The sequence below is a fragment of the Pieris rapae genome, chromosome 20 (assembly GCF_905147795.1).
Source record: "Pieris rapae chromosome 20, ilPieRapa1.1, whole genome shotgun sequence".
Lineage (NCBI taxonomy): Eukaryota > Metazoa > Arthropoda > Insecta > Lepidoptera > Pieridae > Pieris > Pieris rapae.
Genome location: NC_059528.1, coordinates 6875243 through 6894585, shown reverse-complemented (window position 1 = coordinate 6894585; position 19343 = coordinate 6875243). Strand labels below are relative to the sequence as shown.

The following is a 19343-nucleotide window of genomic DNA, read 5'->3' as shown; positions in this document are numbered from 1 at the left end:
TTGTATTCGATCTTTTATGAATTTATGTTAGCTGTAGAAACACGAAATTAATAAATAATATATACATATTTAGGTAAAATCAATTTTCGTATATTTGTATCAGGAATTCTTATAAAATTCAATAAAAACTACATGATATGTCAGTAAAATTTATACAAGTCATAAGGCTTATCAAAAAATCAGTAATTCCCTTAAATTACGCCGCATGCGCAAATTTTTACTTAACATTTAATGTTCTATATTATCAATATAGCTAAAATTAATAACACCATATGAACAAAGACAATGTACTATTTCGTGTTTGAGTTTAGGTGATCTTTTAAATTGATTTGAATATTGTCTTCAAAAAAACGCGTTTAATAATGATGTTTTAAAATAAACCAATATCGCGCGAACAGAAAGATATTAAATCTTTTCAACTTCGCTTCGCTGCAACTGAGCGCATGCAAGCATATATGATACGCCTTACTGAATATATACAGTATGTCAGTGCTATACATAACTAGTATGTGTCTGTGACATGAATGTACAGCTTTGATAAGCACAACTCTATTGATCCGGTCTCCTAGCGCGTTTAGGTAATTAAGGCCTATGTACATATGTATGTATATAAATCTAAAGAGTTTAAACCTTAACATAAAATAGCCTTTTCGAGTACACTAATCGGAAATCGGGTTGTGCTCTCATAAAACCGGTTTTTTTTTAACAATTCAAAATTAGGATCTTTCAATTTTATAAAATAAAAAAATAAAAATAAAATACGTTTATTTTGGAACATAAGATCTTCTAGGTATCACTTATTCCACGTCAATCAATTCGAACTTGTAGGCATCCCTACTCATCGGCAAAGACAGAGGGTGTAGGCCGAGAGAAAAAGCCGGCGTAAAAAACTCTCGGTACTCTTTTAAAAAAGCTTGATGATTTATCAAACAATATTTAAAACAAATATATCAAATTAATTAGAGGCAGCCTGCCCAGCACTAGTCCCAGGCCCTTTTATCAACTAGATAATCAATAACTTTATAGTAAGCCTTTTTACACAGCTTTTCTTTAATACATTTCTTAAATTTATTAAAAGGCAGAGATAAAAGAGCCTCTGGGATTTTATTAAAGAAGAGTATCCCTTTCCCCAAAAAAGAATTACTAACTTTACATAGTCTAGTACGGGGAAATTGCAGCCTGCGTTAAATATTAAAACAATTGTTTTAGGCGCAAAGATACGTAGATAAAACGCTTTTCTTAGTGGAAGTTCTTAATGCATGAAATATTATGTGGAGGCTTTGCGATCATAAATGTATTCAATCAGTAAACAGACTTTTTAAAGATGATATAAGTTTTTAAGATTATTAATTATGTTTGAGTTATTTATATAATCAAATAATTATTGAATTTCAAATTTGTTTAGACAAAGGGTGATGTCATAGCGGTAAGTTATTGATTGGTATAATATTATAAACCATTTGATAAAAAATCTTTCATTCCGCTTAGTAGAGATCATTTTATTTAAAATATAGAACTTAGCGATCTTGATTCTATTATATATAGAGAAAGTTAATTATATATATGCAGATTATCTATAGAGAGAGTCAGGGAGTTAATTGAATCTCTAGACAATTAATTAAAGATCGATATTCCATCAAGTCGCTAAAGTTCCGTCAGACAACTGAACGGAACGTTTAACGAGTTTCCTAAAGATTCCTAGGCGACAATACTAACCTAACCTAACCATTTACAATAAAACAAAATACGAAATTTACAACTACAACTCTCGGATTCAGGTACTTTACATATACAAACAAGTAGATGTGTGGGTGAATTTTAGGGTAGGAATATACTTTCCACTAAGTTTGATCCTTGAGGTATCTGAATTTTTTAGACATACCGGTTTGTTTTTTTTAAGGATATTTTCACTTTAAAGGAAACGATTCTGTTAATTCCTAGAACGGAAAAAACCTTTACGAATAAGGAGTCATTTAAATATTACGCGACACCTGTTCCAATCAATTTAATAAATATTTAATTGTTTTCCCAATATGGAGAACGCATCACGCTTCTTTGAACCATTAACATTGTCCTTTTTACTAACGATAGCTCAGTTTCCGCCTTTGTGGCTTAGTGGTTAAATTATAGATTAAGTTCGTAGGTTCGTCTAGGCTTAGCAGGCAAGAAAGAAAAAAATAGATTTATTAATCACAAGAATTAGCTAATAAGTAAAAAAATGTCTATATAAAAGTTTATTGTAAAAAAAAAACTGTCGCGCAACAATTTTCTGAGATTCCGGTATCTGTTTATTTGTTCATTTGTCGATCTAATTAGCAAAATGTAAATTATTTAATAAAGCTTTTTATAAATTTTATGATACATATAATATTCCAGTTCATACAATTTGTTTGAGTCAAAACTTGGCGATTAAAAAGAGTGGCGGAAAGTTCTTTTGCCAGTTCTTCTTGCCCGCTCTAGGCCCTTGACTTGGGAACTGGAAGTAAATGTAAATTTACAATTAATTTAGCATCTTATCTGTTGACGTTCATAAATGTACTTTATGAATATTGTAGTATATTTCATTACAAGTGCGGAATGCCTGCCATTGCAAAGAGTTCCGACGACTGCCTGCCCGAGACGAGGCCGAGTGTGTAATAGCCTTTATCCCGAACGCTAGACGTCCCTGCAATACGCCACCTTTTGAGCAACTGTATTAAAAATGTTATTTTGGGTTTAATATTTAGGTGATCAGCCACTTGCCTGACGCACGCCGTCAACAACCCAGTTTCCTCACGATGTTTTCCTTCACCGTTCGAGCGAATGTTCAATGCGCACATGGACAGAAAGTCCATTGGTGCACAGCTAGGGATCGATCGATCTCAGAGATGAGAGTCGAACGTTGAAGCCGCTAGAAACACACTCTTAAAAAACTTAATATAATGAACGCGTATTCTCAACTCTTTAGTCGGTTAAAAATGGCATGCCTTCGATTCCCTTTAGACGGATGTCGTTTTTATTAAGATTCCGAGAATGTCGGCATGCAAATTATATTAATATAATCATTTATATTCGTCAGGCCTACGTTGACAATAGCTACGTTGAAAACAATTTTATTGGGCCCTAAATTATGAATTTTATGTCGTCTGTCAGGATTCGATATAATATTTTAAACTGTCCTGCGATTTCTGTTCCTTTTGCATAAGAATAGGAGATTCTGGTATGTTTTGTATTTTTGTACATAGGAACTTAAAGTTTTTTTTAATTAAGTGAGATTCAGAGTAACCGCTAGCGCCCAAACCCAATAACCTTTCCATTTTTGACCATCTGAGACAGACATCTTCTATCCAAATATTGATCAAAGTGTGCCAATAACCTCGACGGATTGTAATAGCCATCTGTCGATACAAGCTATTCATGGTAGATCGGATCGATGTATGTGGATATACCTTTGTATGGAAATAACAGTTCAAGTGTGCCAATATCCGCTCTTAAGATTTAACTTATATTAGTTTTAAACATAGACCTGTATATTTTAATATTATTTGTACGGTTCTATTTACTTTATTTGGATTATATTGATTATCAAATATGAGTACAAAGAGCGAAGAGATTGCATTCTATTCGTCACCAAAATGGATTATCTACTATGGTTTGCTTATTGGGATGCAGATAGAAGATCGATCGACAGTCACGGTCTGATCTCACATTGTTTTCAATCTGAGATTGTGGGGCGCTAAGCGTTCAATTATTATCGAACTGAAATGGGTATGCTTAAAAATAATTTCATACATATTGTTTGTTTGTTCATTTTTGTAAATCTTTTTAGTTATAACATATCATGTATTCCATCTGTGGCTATGTTCTCGGTGTATTTGTTTGATATTATATGTAGTTTGTGTTAGCTGTAGGAGTACAAAAAATAAAAATAAAATAAAATACTTTTTTAATGGAAAACGAAACGAATGAAATGATATGAAATAAATCCTCAATAAATCACGAGACACTTATTATTTTTTAAGGATTCTTGCAGACTATATTTTGTACGTGTTCTTTTGAGAGTGTTCTGAAGACTTGTTTGGGTTGATCTCGTAACAGCGTACGAGAGTATTGATTAAACATTTCATCAGCACCACTTTGTTGCCTTGAAATGTTCCACGATCCGCTTCACAGGACATTTTCTTTTGCCAACTGTTGAATCTCTCCTCTTGTCTTCTCCTTTCCTCTTTCGTCTTCCCTAGGAGATATCTCTAATTGTTTAAACAAAGAGTATCCCTCAAAGGCTGGCAACTAAAATGGGTGTCTATGGTCTATAATGACTTCTTTTCAGGAGTCTATACTGATTTTTTTGTGGAAATTATGAACACAAATCTATGAATATCATAAATGTCCTGTAACAACAATTTTCAACAAAAACTTAAATGGAGGTGGGCTGGCCATGTCGCGAGGCTTAAAGACCGAAGATGGACCACAGAAGTGACCTTTTGGAATGGACCTCAAGGTAAAAGAAATCTAGGAAGACCACATACTCGTTGGGATGATGAGATCAAAAAAGTAGCCAGCCCAAACTGGAAACAGACTGCACAGGACAGATACAAATGGGCATCTTTGGAGGAGGCCTTCACCCAATAATGGGGTTCCTACAAATTATATTATTTAAGTATACTAAAATCTAACCAAGCCAGCTAATAATACAATAAAATAATGTAATAGTAAATATTATCTAGTAGTAAATATGATATATATAGTAGCAAATATTATATAAGTAGTATATAAATAACAATAAATAAAAATAGTTATAGGCAAATAATATAGAAAATAAATAAAAATAAGATGGTATTAATTTTAATTAGATAAGTAAGCGTTTGGAGATGGGCCAATGTAAAAAGTTATATTTGTAGGAAATAAAAAGGCTTTTTTATTTTTTTATTTTATTTTACTTATTTTAACAACAATTTGTGTATAATTTCAAAATACCAGGTGGTCAAACATATATACAAGTCAATAAGCCCCAAATCACATTTAAGTTTTCACTACGTTACATAACCTCAAACCTGTGACGTAATCAAATACTCGGCCGGGCCTGCTTTTGTTAGTGTTTGATAGTTAGTCAGCCTACCCCAGTTCTCCCCGTGAGGGAAAAACATATGTATTACTGACTTTAACTAACTACATTTTGCTTTTTTTACAGGCGCAGCTCCAGATCCCACTACCCTAAAGGTCCACCTTCCAAATGGAGGCTTCAACGTAGTCCGGGCCTCGAATGATGAAGATGTACGATCAGTGCTGAGATGTCTTGCAGCAAGACTAGCAGCGGGTGAACGTGTGTATGCGTCGTGTTTTGCATTGCGAGCGCGTCGCTTGACTACGGGAAAGGTAAATCCGATTCTATATATGGAAAGTTAGAAAAAAAGCTTTATTTAGTTAAAGCTCACACGTATAAAAGAAACTCATTTTCCCAACTCTAAGTTAATAAAATAAATTAAAAAGCCGACATTTTATTTCTTGCAAAGAATAAAGTAAACTTTATTTATTACATATACCTATATATTTTTTAAGAAAAGTAAATTATACTATTTTTTCTTATTTTTTGTATCTAAGCGGCTCTAAGTTACTGTCACCAAAAACACTTTGGACACTGTGTTTCAGTGGACCCATAGTTTGGAGTGACATTGAACAAACAAAAAAAAAATCAAATATAATTCAACAAAATACAACTAAGGAAACATAGACAAGAATATAAGACATTACTATGTCTTGACAGTACTATTAAATATATATTTTAAACTAATTCAAATGGTTTTATTCACTTCAATCTCCTCATTAGGCCCATGGTGTTAAGAACTTGAAGTTTATTTTGGAACATAAGATCATCTATTCCACGTCAATCAATTCGAACCTGAAAAATACAAAAAAGTGTATATGTTTACTGTACTTTATTATGTGTTAAGTAAGATTTTTTCATATTAAACGTAATTAGTAATATTTTTCATATTGTGTAATTAATGCAATATTTTAAAATTTCAGATCAGATGGATTCATCAAGACACGCCAGTGTCAGAGTTATTAACGGTATGGCCGGCCAGCGAGTGGCGATTGGAGTTGCGGGTTCGATACCTACCGGCTAACTTGAGAGACCTGTGTGACTCGGATCGAGTCACCTTTCACTATTATTATGACCAGGTAAATTTGGTGAAGGTATGAGGAATGGTGGTGAAGGACACGTAGAAATTGGGCTACAAAATGGTTTCTTTTCGGACGCAATCTTCTGTTTTTTATAGCATTATAAAGCCGTCATGTTGCACTCGCGAGCCCTCTGGCATTAGACTGTCCATGGGCGGGCGTCAGAAGCAGGAGAAGTTCTATAAAAAAACGTGTCTACTAATGTACAGAAGTTATACTTCTTTGGCGTAACAAAATTTTAAATAAATCAAATTTTTTTTCGCCTTATTCTACGTTTGTAGAAAACACAACACTTACAATAGAAAAACACAAGCATGTTGCTAAGAACAGTTCTCTAATTGTATTTTTTTTATGAATCCTGTATTTGTGATTGTTTCCTTCTTCAATAAAAAGTAAGTTGTCACTAATAAATATCACGTGACATTTCCAATTATTATCAAAAATAAGACTTGGCTGTATGGACTAAAGTACTTTGCCTTTCCCATTAGGGATAAATTAAAAAAAAATCATGTGACATGTGCTATACTCTAAATTTTTTTTATGTGGCTCACTAGCGTCCAGCTTAGTGTAGTTGACATATCATATGTTATGTATATGTTAAATATATTTTTTCATTATTTGTTCTATAAATTTCAGGTCAGACATGACTACCTCAACGCAAATCATCCGATGGTCGATCAAGATTTGGCGATTCAGATATGCTGTTTGGAGATCAAGTGAGTGGACCTTTTTATATATGTACAGTCTAATATAACTCGAGCACATCTTATTAATTATTATATATTATATTTTTCTTCTTTTATAAGTGAGTGTTCAAGTTTTACCTAACATAATTTACAAACAAAACCGGTAACGCATCGTAATATAACATAACCCAGCCATACCCATGCGTCCGTCTTACTTGGAAACTCCATAAAACCAGTAAACCCGATATAGAAAAGGGTCTCTCTCATACCCAATTGGTGTTAGTTACCGTCTCTCACCAAGTAACTTTCTTTTTGCAATATGATTAAATTCATTTAATTAAATTTTTTATTTTTTTTATTAATTAATTAAATTAAAGATATAATTAACGATATTATAGCAAATATATATATTTAACGTGGCAAAAAACTTATTAAAATAAAACCCTGTTATTTTTTATTAATGACTTTGTTATTCTTCCTTTATATTCAATATTTATTATAATGATCAATGAATCTTAGAACTTATAATTTAGAATGTAGTATTAGTTTATACTTTGTTATATTTTTTGTATAAATAGGTTAAACTGTAGTTTATTTTTAAAGGTGTATTCCGTTTTTGGTTTTTGTGTATAATATATTTGTTTGAATATTGTTTAATGAGAGCTGTAGGAACTTTAATAAAATTAAAAAAAGTCAATAGTCGAGGTTAAATTTTAAAGCAATTGTTTGTGTGGTTGTATGATTTTTATCCGATTAGAGATTACTCTATAAAAATATCGTTTTTTTTCAGATATTACTGCAAAGATATGCAAATATCGTTGGACAAGAAATCGAATATTGAATATCTGGAGAAAGAGTTTGGTCTAAACCGATTCCTGCCTAAGTCTGTGTTAGATGCGATTAAACCCAAAGTGCTGAAGAAAGCTATCCAACAACAGTTTAAAAAGGTAATTATAGTTAGTTTTTCCAACATTACTTAGAAATCGTGAGCTTTCGAAGTTCGATATAGACAAGACCAGAAAAGAGCGTAGCAATTTTAAAAGGCCAGCAACGCAATCGTGAGCCCTCTGCAATCACTTCACATTAGGTGAGCCGCCTGCCTATTGCCCTGTTCCACAAAAAATATGTGTCTCATTATTTGTAGTGCTGATAGACAACCTCGGAACAATAACTCATTGTTTAGATCAATCACAGTAAAAAAAATTACAAGATCTATTGAAGGATGGAACCCTCAATGTGCTAAATACAGATTTATTCAATTTAAACAAGATCTTAAACGTAATGATTAACTAGAAACTAAATATACGTTCTTCACGTACAATACTAGGTACAATAAATAAATAATTCTCAATTAAAATCTAGAAATTTCTAACAAAGAAATGCTTGTAAAAATTCAAGTGGCTAACTCAACCCGCGTCTATTTCCATTAAATAACAAACTCTCAATCTCATATTTATTTAAACATCAAATTTGACACATCAAAACACACACAGACACTAAAACTGTCTAAAAAAATAAACAAAATTAAATCCCTAAACTTTTTACAATTGTTTCATAAGTTTTAATTTAAACAAGATCTCTTTGCTAAAATATCCTTAAACATCGATTTTAGGTAGCAAATCTGAGCGATACAGAAGCTATGCTGAAATACTTGGAGACGATGCATACGCACTACGGGTACGATCGTGAGACGTTTACGGGCGCACTCGGAACCGGGTGGGCTATACCCGTTGAACTTGCTATTGGACCGGATATAGGTAATTTATTTTTCCAATTTAATTGTATAATTCAGAAATATGCATTTTTATGTATACAAACACAGATAACGTATAACAGTTCATAGTAGACACAAGAAAATTTGTAGGAGGGGTGTGTTAGTGTAAATGGGGGGGGGGGGGTTTGGGTTGGATATTTATATTGGATATTTATTTGGTTGGATTTTTGTGATAAAATTGAGATAAATTAATAGTCTGATTTCTACTAATACTCAGATACTTAAATACCAACATCTCAGCATTAAATAATGTTTATATGCCAACATTTGAGTCACTTTCGCTAACCAAGTTTTCAGAATTTAAAATTTTTTCATAAATTAAAATGAGTCGTGATTGCTAGCTAAATAAAACTTCCATAAACAGTTTGTGAAAACTATGCATAAATGTTTTTATTCTATCAATTTATAAATTATTTTCAGATATATCATACGTATCCCACAAAGCCGGTGAACCCCCGACGTACACCAAAATAGCGTCGTTCAGTGACATAGTCGCCGTGCAGACACTCAAATCTAACTGTACGCAACAGTCGCAGTCGCAGTCGCAGACGCAGGTACGTCTCACATTATTCTATTATCTGTGGTCATTTTATCATAACTGCGTATGTATAATTATTGACAGGTCGGTATGTTTCATCTGTATTTCTAAAATATTTGAATTCTAAAATGATAACAATTTGTTAGCATACGTACAAATTCAAAGAGCGTATCAATTCTCAAAGGCCGGGAACGCATTTGTAAGATTTCTGGACAACAATGAAATGGAATCGCTTTTAAAAAAAAAAAAATATCGATATTTTTCTATAGAGCAGGTGGCGAACGAGTCCGTAGTCTCGCAAGTGCGTTGCCGGCCTTTTAATATTAATGAGACTGATTGTTAACTGTTACTTGCTTTATTATATGCCAATTAAATACTATTTATTCCAGAGCGGAAGTTCATGTGGAAAAGCAGCTCTTCAGTTGAGAGTGAAAGGTGCCAGCGAAACCTTAACAATCACATGCAGTAGTGTTGATGTAAGGCCAATATTTGATTTAAAAAGTTTTTATATTTAATTTTTTTTTAAAAATTAGTTTCCTCTGTCCCAATTGAGTAAATATGTATGTTTTAAATCCTTCTCATTCAAAAATAAATGAAAATTTGTTTTAATTTGAATTTCAGTTTAGAACATTTATTTATTGTGTTTAGTAACCAAACAAAAAAGAAAGAAATTCTTCCTAAATCCTATCATCAGTTTTTATATTAAAATTATGTATTTTATACAGACGGAGAGGGGTGGGAAAGGCTAGGAAGCATTGGTTTAGACTTTCCAACAATGTTGTGAAATGTTTCCAAAATGATCCTAGTTTGAATTGGATCCAATACTGTGCGAGAGCATTCTTTCATATACATATGTATTTTTTTAAAATATTATATATTAACTTTAATTTTTCAGGCCGCTGAAAGTTTAGCGGACTTAGTAGATGGCTACTGTCGTCTTGTCACAGACTCGCAGACATCGTTGTGGAATCGAACTAGTATGTATTTATTTAAACGAATATACAATTTTCCATTGTAGACTTAAATATATTTTTGAAGTGAAACATCTTTAGGCGTATGAGGGTTAAATGTTTAAGGATGAAACGCAATAATAATAATTTTACCGTCACGAAGATGTGCAGCGTTTTTGTCGAAGAAAAGGGAGAGAGCGATTGACACCGGTTGAGTGAGAGTGAGAAAGGGAGATCGAGAAAGAATACACTATTGGTTGCTGTATTCGTTAAGTAGTTATATATTAGTTTAAATGGAAATTCTTTCGCATAACGTCTTGTGCAGTAAACGCAGATTTTTTAGTTATTTATATTATGATTAGTATGTATACAGTGTTTTAAAAATATACATGGTAGATGATGATCTATTGCAGCTTTTACCTTAGTAATAATTAATTTATAAAGAAGTTTCATTTCTCGTATATGTACTTTGTACGCACGCACTTTTTTTTTCAAAAAATACTTTATTTTTAAATGCGTCTTTTGTTAACTTTTTCTGTGTGTGATATAATTCAATCCGTGACGTTTTATTGATTTTGAGGCCAGAACCTTATAATAGATATCTTTTACTTATAAAATCTAGTGGACCTACAAACGTTTAGGTCTAGGCCTCAGAGATCTGTTTCGTGACCATTTGTTTTTTCTAATAGCCAAGTAGATTATCAACCTTCTGTGTCGAGTCTAACCATGCATGGTTTCCTTACGATGTTTTTCTTCGTGTACGTACGTACGTAAGTACGTACACATAGTCTGAAAGATGAGAGTCGCACGTTGTAGTCACTAGTGCCCAAATTCTAGTTACTTTTTTAAATAATTTTTATAATCATTAATATCGTTATTGCATAGTGTCTTTTCTGATGATCATATTACAATTATTAATAACTGATGTAGCACTCAATCAAGAAAGAATAACACACACATAATTATTGTCATGTTTACGCTTATAAATTACTTAACGTGTTCTTAGATGTGTATGACTATATTGGCATTAAAATACATAATTTGTTTATTTCTTAATATTAATAAATACATTTAATGCAAGCTACCGTTTGGAAACAACTCAACTGTCAATGCAAAAGTAAGTTATTTTATGACAATTTTTAAATGACGCAAACAGAGATTAGAAAATTCATATATGTACATCTTTTGCGGAATTTATTTAAATTAATATAATATTCTTTTCTTACTTAAGAATAATATTTCCTACAATTAAAAATTTGAAAGTGTAATGAAAAATATTGAAAATCTAAATTAAAATAAAATATTAATGCTATTCATGCGAAAGAAAAAAACAGTTTTAAATAGAATTTTTTTCGCAAAAATTACACTTTTAGAAAGGTATCCCATATTTTTATTTTTTAGCGGAAATGAGCAGCAGTTCCTCAGAAGGCAAGACCAGCTCATGGGAAGGTAACTCGGCTACCCTCCTATCGGAAGACTATGCAGAAATCGTTGACGACGACGCCGACTATTCTACTCCGGCTGGTGAGAAATATACTCTATTCGCTTTATTGTATGAGATTAGACAGAGATAGGAATATATAATTAAAACTATGAAAACAATTTATTTTTATTAACATATATTTGGAATAGATTAGTGATTTGGTGAATTCTTAAACTTGGGGTTACTGAAAATACACTTTTCATCATGAAGTTATTTATTTTGGACACTTGCTTAAGTTAAATTGTGATTTTTTTCATATTGAGTTTCGTTATTTTGACATAATTTCAGTGCTACATTGTAGTCACATAAAATTTGTTTGTAATAAAATACAGAAATCGATACTGATATGGTATCCCAATTCCAGTCAATTATTGAAAATTTAATTATGCGCCCATTTCTTGGAGTTAGATAATTTTAAATATTTGTAATTCCAGTTCGTGACTACGAGTTGGTTCGTAATCAAATCGAATTAACGGGTATAATCGGCGAAGGACAATTTGGGGATGTCCATAAAGGTGAGGAAATAGTTTTTTGTTAATACGTTAATATTCCTAATCTTTTATCATTATCAAAATGAATAGAGTATCTCAACGATTATTGATTATTGCATGTTTACAACATTATTTTTCTTCAAATAAATATATTATTTATTTATTTATATGTCATCGGAGGTCCACTCGTATCAATTTAATGTCTGTTAATTGTCTTACAAAACTGAGCGTTTTTTTTTCAATTTGCCGCGAGAAACCAACTCCACTAAGGGTATTTCAATAAAAGTAACCAATCCTAAAAAGGCCGTTACGTATTTGTGAGCTGTCATGCAATGTGTGTACGCATCATCTAATACGCATCTAATGTTAAGTGATCACTAAAAATATAAATTTCCTAAAATCACAGATTTCTTCTTCTCCTCCTTTTCAGAGGGTTGAATCAATAACTATATATTTTTTTATTATTGTTATATAAGGTACGTGCAAAGTAACGTCAGCAAATCACCCGTCTTTACGTCGCCAACTCGCGCTACAAAAGCAACAGGGGAAGAGCTCGACGGGCGAATACGTTTTGCCCGTAGCCGTCAAAACGTGCAAAATGGACGCTGACCTCGATACAGCCGAGAAGTTTCTGGAAGAGGCCTGTGAGTATTTATCAATTAACAACCCACGCACACACAAGCACGACCCACATACACACCATCACGTACACACACATACACCATTACACAACACAACCAATTTAGGTTTAATTAATTAAATTTAATCAGTTAATTGTATTAAATACCTTGTTTGTTTGTTCCCTTTTTTAAATCTTTTTATTATAATGTATCATGTATTCCGTTTGTGGCTATGTTCTTGGTGTATTTGTTTGTTATTATATGTTTTTTGTGTTAGCTGTAGGAGTACTATATAAATAAATAAATAAACAATTAAATATCGAGTTTTTGTATAGATTATTTTTATGAGGTATATACTTCGTAAAAGTATCAAATGGTTAAAGTTGAAAAACTATTTGTTTCCACAGACATAATGCAGCAATTTTCACATCCCCACATAATTGGTCTGGTGGGAGTGTGTAGTACTCCTCCCATTTGGATAGTCATGGAACTGGCTACACTCGGGGAGATGAGGGCCTACTTACAACAGAATTCTCATAGGTAATTAAATAAATATTTCTCCGAACGAGAATTCTCATAGGTAATTAAATAAATATTTCTCTTACTTGGTAGTTTTCCATTGTAAGTTCTAGACCAGTATGACCCATTATTGAAAATTTTATTAAACTTTGGAATTTAAATTTTTGTATGGTATGGTTTGAAAATTTACTTATAGTAATTTCTTTCTAAAATCTATCATTTAAGTTTCTTAAGTAAACGTTTCAGGTTTTCAGGTCGGACAACTGTTCTAGGACCAAAATATTTTTTTGAACAACGTATTAATTTACGATATATATGTTAGAGATTATGTAATAGAAGAACACGATTTTATTTGTTTAATTAGAATAGCAATACCATGTAATGTCATAGACATCTTACACGCTGTAACTGTCTTTCTTATCGACTTTCATATGTCAAAATATTGGATATAAGTCTTAGAATTAACGCTCTCGCTCGCTCGCTCTAAATTAATAAGCTCTCGCTTTCCGAATTAATTTTAAGAAACGGCAAATTATAGGGAGTTTAAGAGAACAGTGGAGTGTTTGTTGAATTAATACACTTATTTGATTTATTTCAGGTTAGAAACATGTACACTCGTGCTATATATCTACCAGCTCTCCACTGCTCTCAGTTATTTGGAGAGCAAGAAGTTCGTGCATCGAGATATTGCTGCGAGGAATGTTCTAGTTTCAACGCCTACTTGTGTTAAGGTACATGTAGATCAATTTTATAGACCTACCCTCATATTTAGGCAACAATCGGGCTGGCCGGTTCTGTCAAATGTCATCTGTCAGATAGATGCTATAGAATATTTATTTTATTGTGAATTATATTATAATTTAAATATTATTATTTTTTAATATAGAAAATCTTATGAGGAAAAACAGTCGCGGAACTGGTCTGGCAATACAAATCGAAATCTGCTGATTTCAAAACAAATTTTAACAAAAATGTTTTTTTTACAGTTAGCTGATTTCGGCCTATCAAAAATGGTTGAAGACAAGTCTTACTATAAGGCCTCCAGAGGAAAACTGCCAATTAAATGGATGGCCCCCGAATCTATTAATTTTAGAAGATTCACATCTGCTTCGGATGTTTGGATGTTTGGTAAGATAATTCTTGTTAAAGTCATCTTAGTAAATAATGCTCCAAAGTAAATATTATAATTGGATGGTAAAGTGTTTTTAATAATACCTTAGTCTATTGCCTATAACTTTTTAATAATCCCTTAGTCTATTGCTCATAAAATTTTAATAATCCCTTAGTCTATTGCCTATAACTTTTTAATAATCTCTTAGTCTATTGCCTGTAACTTTTTCATAATCCCTTTGTCTATGGTTTGCTAATTAATTTTGTGTTTGTGTAATCTGTTAAATCTAAAGCACCATTCCCAGAAAAAGAAGGGGATTATAATCATGACGTTTATAATGCCTATTTAGGTTTACCTTCATTCTCCAAGTAACGCATGGTTCATATTCCAGGTGTGTGTATGTGGGAGATTTTAATGTTGGGCGTGAAACCCTTCAGCGGGGTGAAGAACAATGACGTCATCGGGAAATTGGAAAACGGTGAGAGGCTGGCGTTGCCTCCAAGATGCCCTCCGAGGCTTTATTCCTTGATGTCCAGGTGTTGGACGTACGAGCCTTCTCATCGGCCTAGCGCTAGTCAGCTTAAGGAAACTCTGTGGTGAGCTTTTCTGGGATAACTTGTTTATTTAGCATATTCAAGGCAGTTTTTGCCACGCACCACTTTCTGGAACCAGCTGCCCACTGAAGTATTTCTAAACCAATTCGACTGAGGGTACTTCAAGAAATAGCATGCCAATTATTAAAAGGCCGGCAACCCACTCGCGAGCTCTCTGGCATTGAGTGTCCATGGGCGGCGGTATCACTTAACATCAGGTGAGCCTCCTGCCGGTTTGCCCCCATGTTCTATTAAAAAAAAAACGATATTTTAGTAAACATGTATCTCTCCTAATATCTAATGTATGTTGATAGAGAGCACATGTGTGTCAATGTAAACGAAGATATTACGAAATAGAATTCAAAATAACTTCCGTATGTATTAAAAATAAAAGATTTGTATTTTTTATTTAAAGATTTATGTTATTATTACTATTTAAATCAAACTATCGGATATCAAAAATTCCTTCATTAGAATGCTACATTATCACTGGCATATGTAATGGCAAGCCATCAACGGGACAAGCTTTCAAAATAAATCGTTTATTACAGTGAAATACTCCAAGAAGAGAGGAGTACGGCCTGGGACACAATGCGACGTGAGAACAGGCGCGTCGCAGCCGCATCTTGGGGCGAACACGCACCACCGAAGCCCTGCAGACCCACTACGGATCTATCTGCAGGTAAATCTCTTGCTAACTCTTTCTCACTCTCTTATACAATATTCTTACATATGATAATTATGAGTAGAAATTTAAAGTGAGTAATAAGATGTGTGAACATGAAATATACCTTAAATATTTTAGTAGATTTTGATTAAATTTAGCTAATAGTTTGGGAGTTTGATTTTGTGTCTTCATAACTATGTTGGTTTCATAAATGCAAGCTTTCAGGACTTACGATTTAACAATGTATGAATTAGGTTTGATTCAAATCAAATCCAACATAAGTAAACAAGTGTTAATTTCAGTGGCAGATACGACAACGGGCACCCCAGGCGGGCCGCAGACCTACATCGTGGCGCAGAACCCGTTGGTGTTGGCCCATCTGCTTCGAGAAAACCAGTCGCGAGCCATTCACCCCCAGGCCTACAACACTCCCGCCTCGGTATTCAACACCGTAGCCGTCGACTTCGCGCAAACTCTACCGGAGAACATCGAAAAGATCGCCAATCCAAAACCCGACGAAATCATAGACATCCCCCTCCAAACGGCCCCAATCCCCGCCGACAAACTCCACAAACTCGACCCCGTCGTCCCCGAGACGGAGACCCACACGGTCGTCATCGACGCGAAGGAGAGCTGCGACAACCTTTGTCCGAATCTCTCCCCTAAATCCCCGAAAGTCGAAGAGTCACCCGATTCTTACCCCAACAGGGTCCGATCTCTCGAACGTACACCCCGCAACACTCTATCCGAGCGCGGGCCTATTCGTATGGGCTCGTTGGAGAGGAACGCCCGAGGCAGCCTCTCCCATCGCGGTTCCCCGATCCCGATCGCCCCTTTCACTAGACAACACTCGGTTCCGGCGTCTCCCCCGCCGAGAAATCGTCGCGAACAGGACATAGGCCAGTTCGCGGTTCAAGGCGCTCTGAACGCCCAACTAGCCGCCAGCGTCGTGAATAAGATGCGTCATCAGCCAGAACCGCCTCTGGTGGAAGAGATTTACGACTTCGGTGGCGATAATGTGAAGAGTTGCGTCGCGATCGCCGCCCACAAAGCGGCGTTGAAGCCCCAATATCGGCCGATTAACATGGCCGCGTCACATCCGTCGTCGTACGGGGTACCCGTGGGGGTCGTCCAAGGTGTTCCCTACCAGAGTCCCGCGAAACCGAGTCACAAGTTTCGGTCCAACAGTCCGCAGGTGTATCCGTCGTCGCCGCAAGGCTTTCCGATGGGCGTGGCCCAACCCATGTACCAGCAGATGTTCGGTCAGAACGTGGTGCAGGGTCAGCCGATGCTGTACAGACCCCAGGTGTCGTGCGCTCAAGCCGTTCAGTCCGTAGCGGGCTTTCAGAATCAGTCTGGTCCCCAATTGGCGGGAGTTGAGAGCTCTCGTCAGGAATCTTCGTCTTCTTCGGCGCACGCGCAGGTGATTGCAAAAACTAGCATGCTTTATTTTTGTTTGCGTAGATGGCATGTCTTGACTTTATTTTTTGACAAACGGGTACCAATTTTGTGAATGGGTTCCTGTTTCACCCTCCTTTATTTTTTTTTTGTGTATATGATTCCTTTTTGATTTTATTTTTCCTTTTTTTTACAGAGTTGTGTGTCTGGGTTTCTCCGGTAGAATTTGGTTTTTCATTTGACTAGCCGAGATCACATGTGTGCTAGAATCTGCGAGCGTTTTTTGGTAGATAGATGGCTTTTCGTTCAGTTTTTGTTTTGGTAGCAAACGCTTTATCGAAAAATTAAGCAATAAATATTTTACACATGGGATTTCCGATATTCAATAACTTTTATTTTATGGAATACAGAACTAATAATGTCGTTAGTAACAAATCTAAACTTTTAGTAATAACAGTCAAATCCGTATCAATTGAAATTTTAAAGTATAATTGTAAGTAAGGTATGGTAGCACAATCTTTATTTTCGCTGTAAATAATTTAAAAAAATTGATAACTTATCTTATAAATTTCTTTCTCTTATAAACTTGTACAGAGGTCAAACGGGTAATTTGTAATATTGAACATAGAATCTAATTGGATAACTATAATAATAAGGTACTAACTGCATTGTTGGTTCGAAATACGTTCGTGAAAATAACATTTATGTCCATACAAATAGAGTCCAGAATTCGATACGGAGCAAGCTGTGGAAAGGCGATTGTTAGCGGAATTAGCGAGACAACAACATCAGAGTGAGGAGGATAGAAGATGGCTTCAAATGCAAGAAGATAATTTGGTACGACAGTTTTTGTAATAATTTTTTTTTGTTCTTTTCACTCTCGCTTTACACTAAATATATATGAGAGTGACAGAGCGATGTAAAAGTTTATGGTACAATTATTCCATCCAATTCACATTAGAAGGCTCAAAGCATATTTTGTATAAATATGAATACATATTATTTAAGCTTTATTAACTTATCCATCCAAACCGTTGGTTAGTTTACATTTCTTAATATTAGTATTATTAAGTAAAAGTTTTATTTTTTAAGTTATAATCTAGTTTTTGTATGGCCTCTTTATGGGTAAAAGAAGCCCATTCCATATTTTTCCATCTCTCTTTGTTTACAGCTACATTCAGTTTTTCCCTGCTACTTCTACAACGTCATCTGTCCATCTTTTCTTTTGTCTGATTTACATAAACCCATCCCAAATCAGATCGCGGCAACCGTTACTTACCAACGTTGTTTTTTTTTCAGAAACGATTATCAAACGTACAAGTCACCAGTTCAGAGGAACAGCCAAATGACAGCAGAAACGAGACTCCGCGCGAAAAACCTTCTAGTCAAACACACTCAGGTAAGAAAGAAAATTGTGCTTACTTTTTTTTTATATAGTTTTCTTATTTTCTTACTTTGTAAATAATAATATAATTCTTTGTGGAAATTGAATTCAAGACTTCTAAGCTAAATCATTTAATAATTATAAAGATTTTTTAAATAATTACTATTTGTTTATTTTAGTGACAAACTCGACCGAAACCAGTCCAGCTAATACAGTGAATCCCAAAGAGAAACCAGTCAATGAGGAAAAGGTATTTAATTTTTTTATTTATTTTTCCTTTGCTTGTATATTACTCGCAGGTGTGTAAACTAATTTGTTTTAATATCATAAATTCACATGTGTCATTTGTCACTTTGACAATTTGCATAAGAATACTGTCATTGTTTCGGGTTTAACAAATTCAAATTAAAAATCATTTATTTAGGAACACAGTGTACACTTACAAACGTCATATTAAATGCTAAATGCTTCTCATTTTACATTTCTAGCCAGTTCTCAAACCAAGGACAATTAGTATATACGGCTATTTATACAACGAATATGAAATTTTACAAAGTTTATTGGAAAATTTTCTAGCCCCAAGCGCCAAGTACGTCGACGCCCAACAAGGAACCCGTGTACGTAGCGACAACGGAAGTAGTTCGTTGCGTCATGCGATTAGCCAGCACCGCGAATAACACCGTAACGCCCGCTTCTATATTGGAAGCTGTGCGAAGTGTTGGGGCTGCGTTGCGAGAATTGTGTGCCACTGTGGATGCTTTGGTGCCGCCTTATCCTGTTAACGCTCAGAGGTAAATTCTAACGAGACTTACGTGAAGAAATTCCCGCTAAAATAAGAGTATTATAAACAGTTGCGACAATCTTTCAGGTATGAGCTGCAAATTTTAATATCAGTTTCTTGATTATTTGTCTAATAGCCAAGTATGTGATCAGACTTCTGTGAGACCGTTGACATTTTGAGGCTAAG

The 19343-nt window shown here is 34.2% G+C and overlaps 1 protein-coding gene across 9 annotated transcripts in view; it reads left to right on the top strand.

Moving 5' to 3' along the window:
- Positions 1 to 19343, top strand: part of LOC110995965 (focal adhesion kinase 1) — a 106827-nt gene that overhangs the window by 84499 nt on the left and 2985 nt on the right. For 7 of the 9 annotated variants that reach the window (XM_045632521.1, XM_045632519.1, XM_045632518.1 and 4 more), the window contains 21 exons: positions 5171 to 5355; positions 6007 to 6162; positions 6799 to 6878; positions 7639 to 7795; positions 8461 to 8605; positions 9043 to 9176; positions 9550 to 9636; positions 10056 to 10137; positions 11512 to 11634; positions 12028 to 12108; positions 12561 to 12728; positions 13112 to 13244; positions 13822 to 13954; positions 14210 to 14351; positions 14726 to 14930; positions 15479 to 15609; positions 15897 to 17017; positions 17713 to 17829; positions 18292 to 18391; positions 18556 to 18626; positions 18953 to 19167. In XM_045632521.1, coding sequence (XP_045488477.1) covers positions 5171 to 5355; positions 6007 to 6162; positions 6799 to 6878; positions 7639 to 7795; positions 8461 to 8605; positions 9043 to 9176; positions 9550 to 9636; positions 10056 to 10137; positions 11512 to 11634; positions 12028 to 12108; positions 12561 to 12728; positions 13112 to 13244; positions 13822 to 13954; positions 14210 to 14351; positions 14726 to 14930; positions 15479 to 15609; positions 15897 to 17017; positions 17713 to 17829; positions 18292 to 18391; positions 18556 to 18626; positions 18953 to 19167 — 3766 coding nt within the window. The remainder of the gene's footprint in view (positions 1 to 5170; positions 5356 to 6006; positions 6163 to 6798; positions 6879 to 7638; positions 7796 to 8460; positions 8606 to 9042; positions 9177 to 9549; positions 9637 to 10055; positions 10138 to 11511; positions 11635 to 12027; positions 12109 to 12560; positions 12729 to 13111; positions 13245 to 13821; positions 13955 to 14209; positions 14352 to 14725; positions 14931 to 15478; positions 15610 to 15896; positions 17018 to 17712; positions 17830 to 18291; positions 18392 to 18555; positions 18627 to 18952; positions 19168 to 19343) is intronic. The other 2 variants (XM_022263424.2, XM_022263423.2) reach the window with 2 other exon arrangements.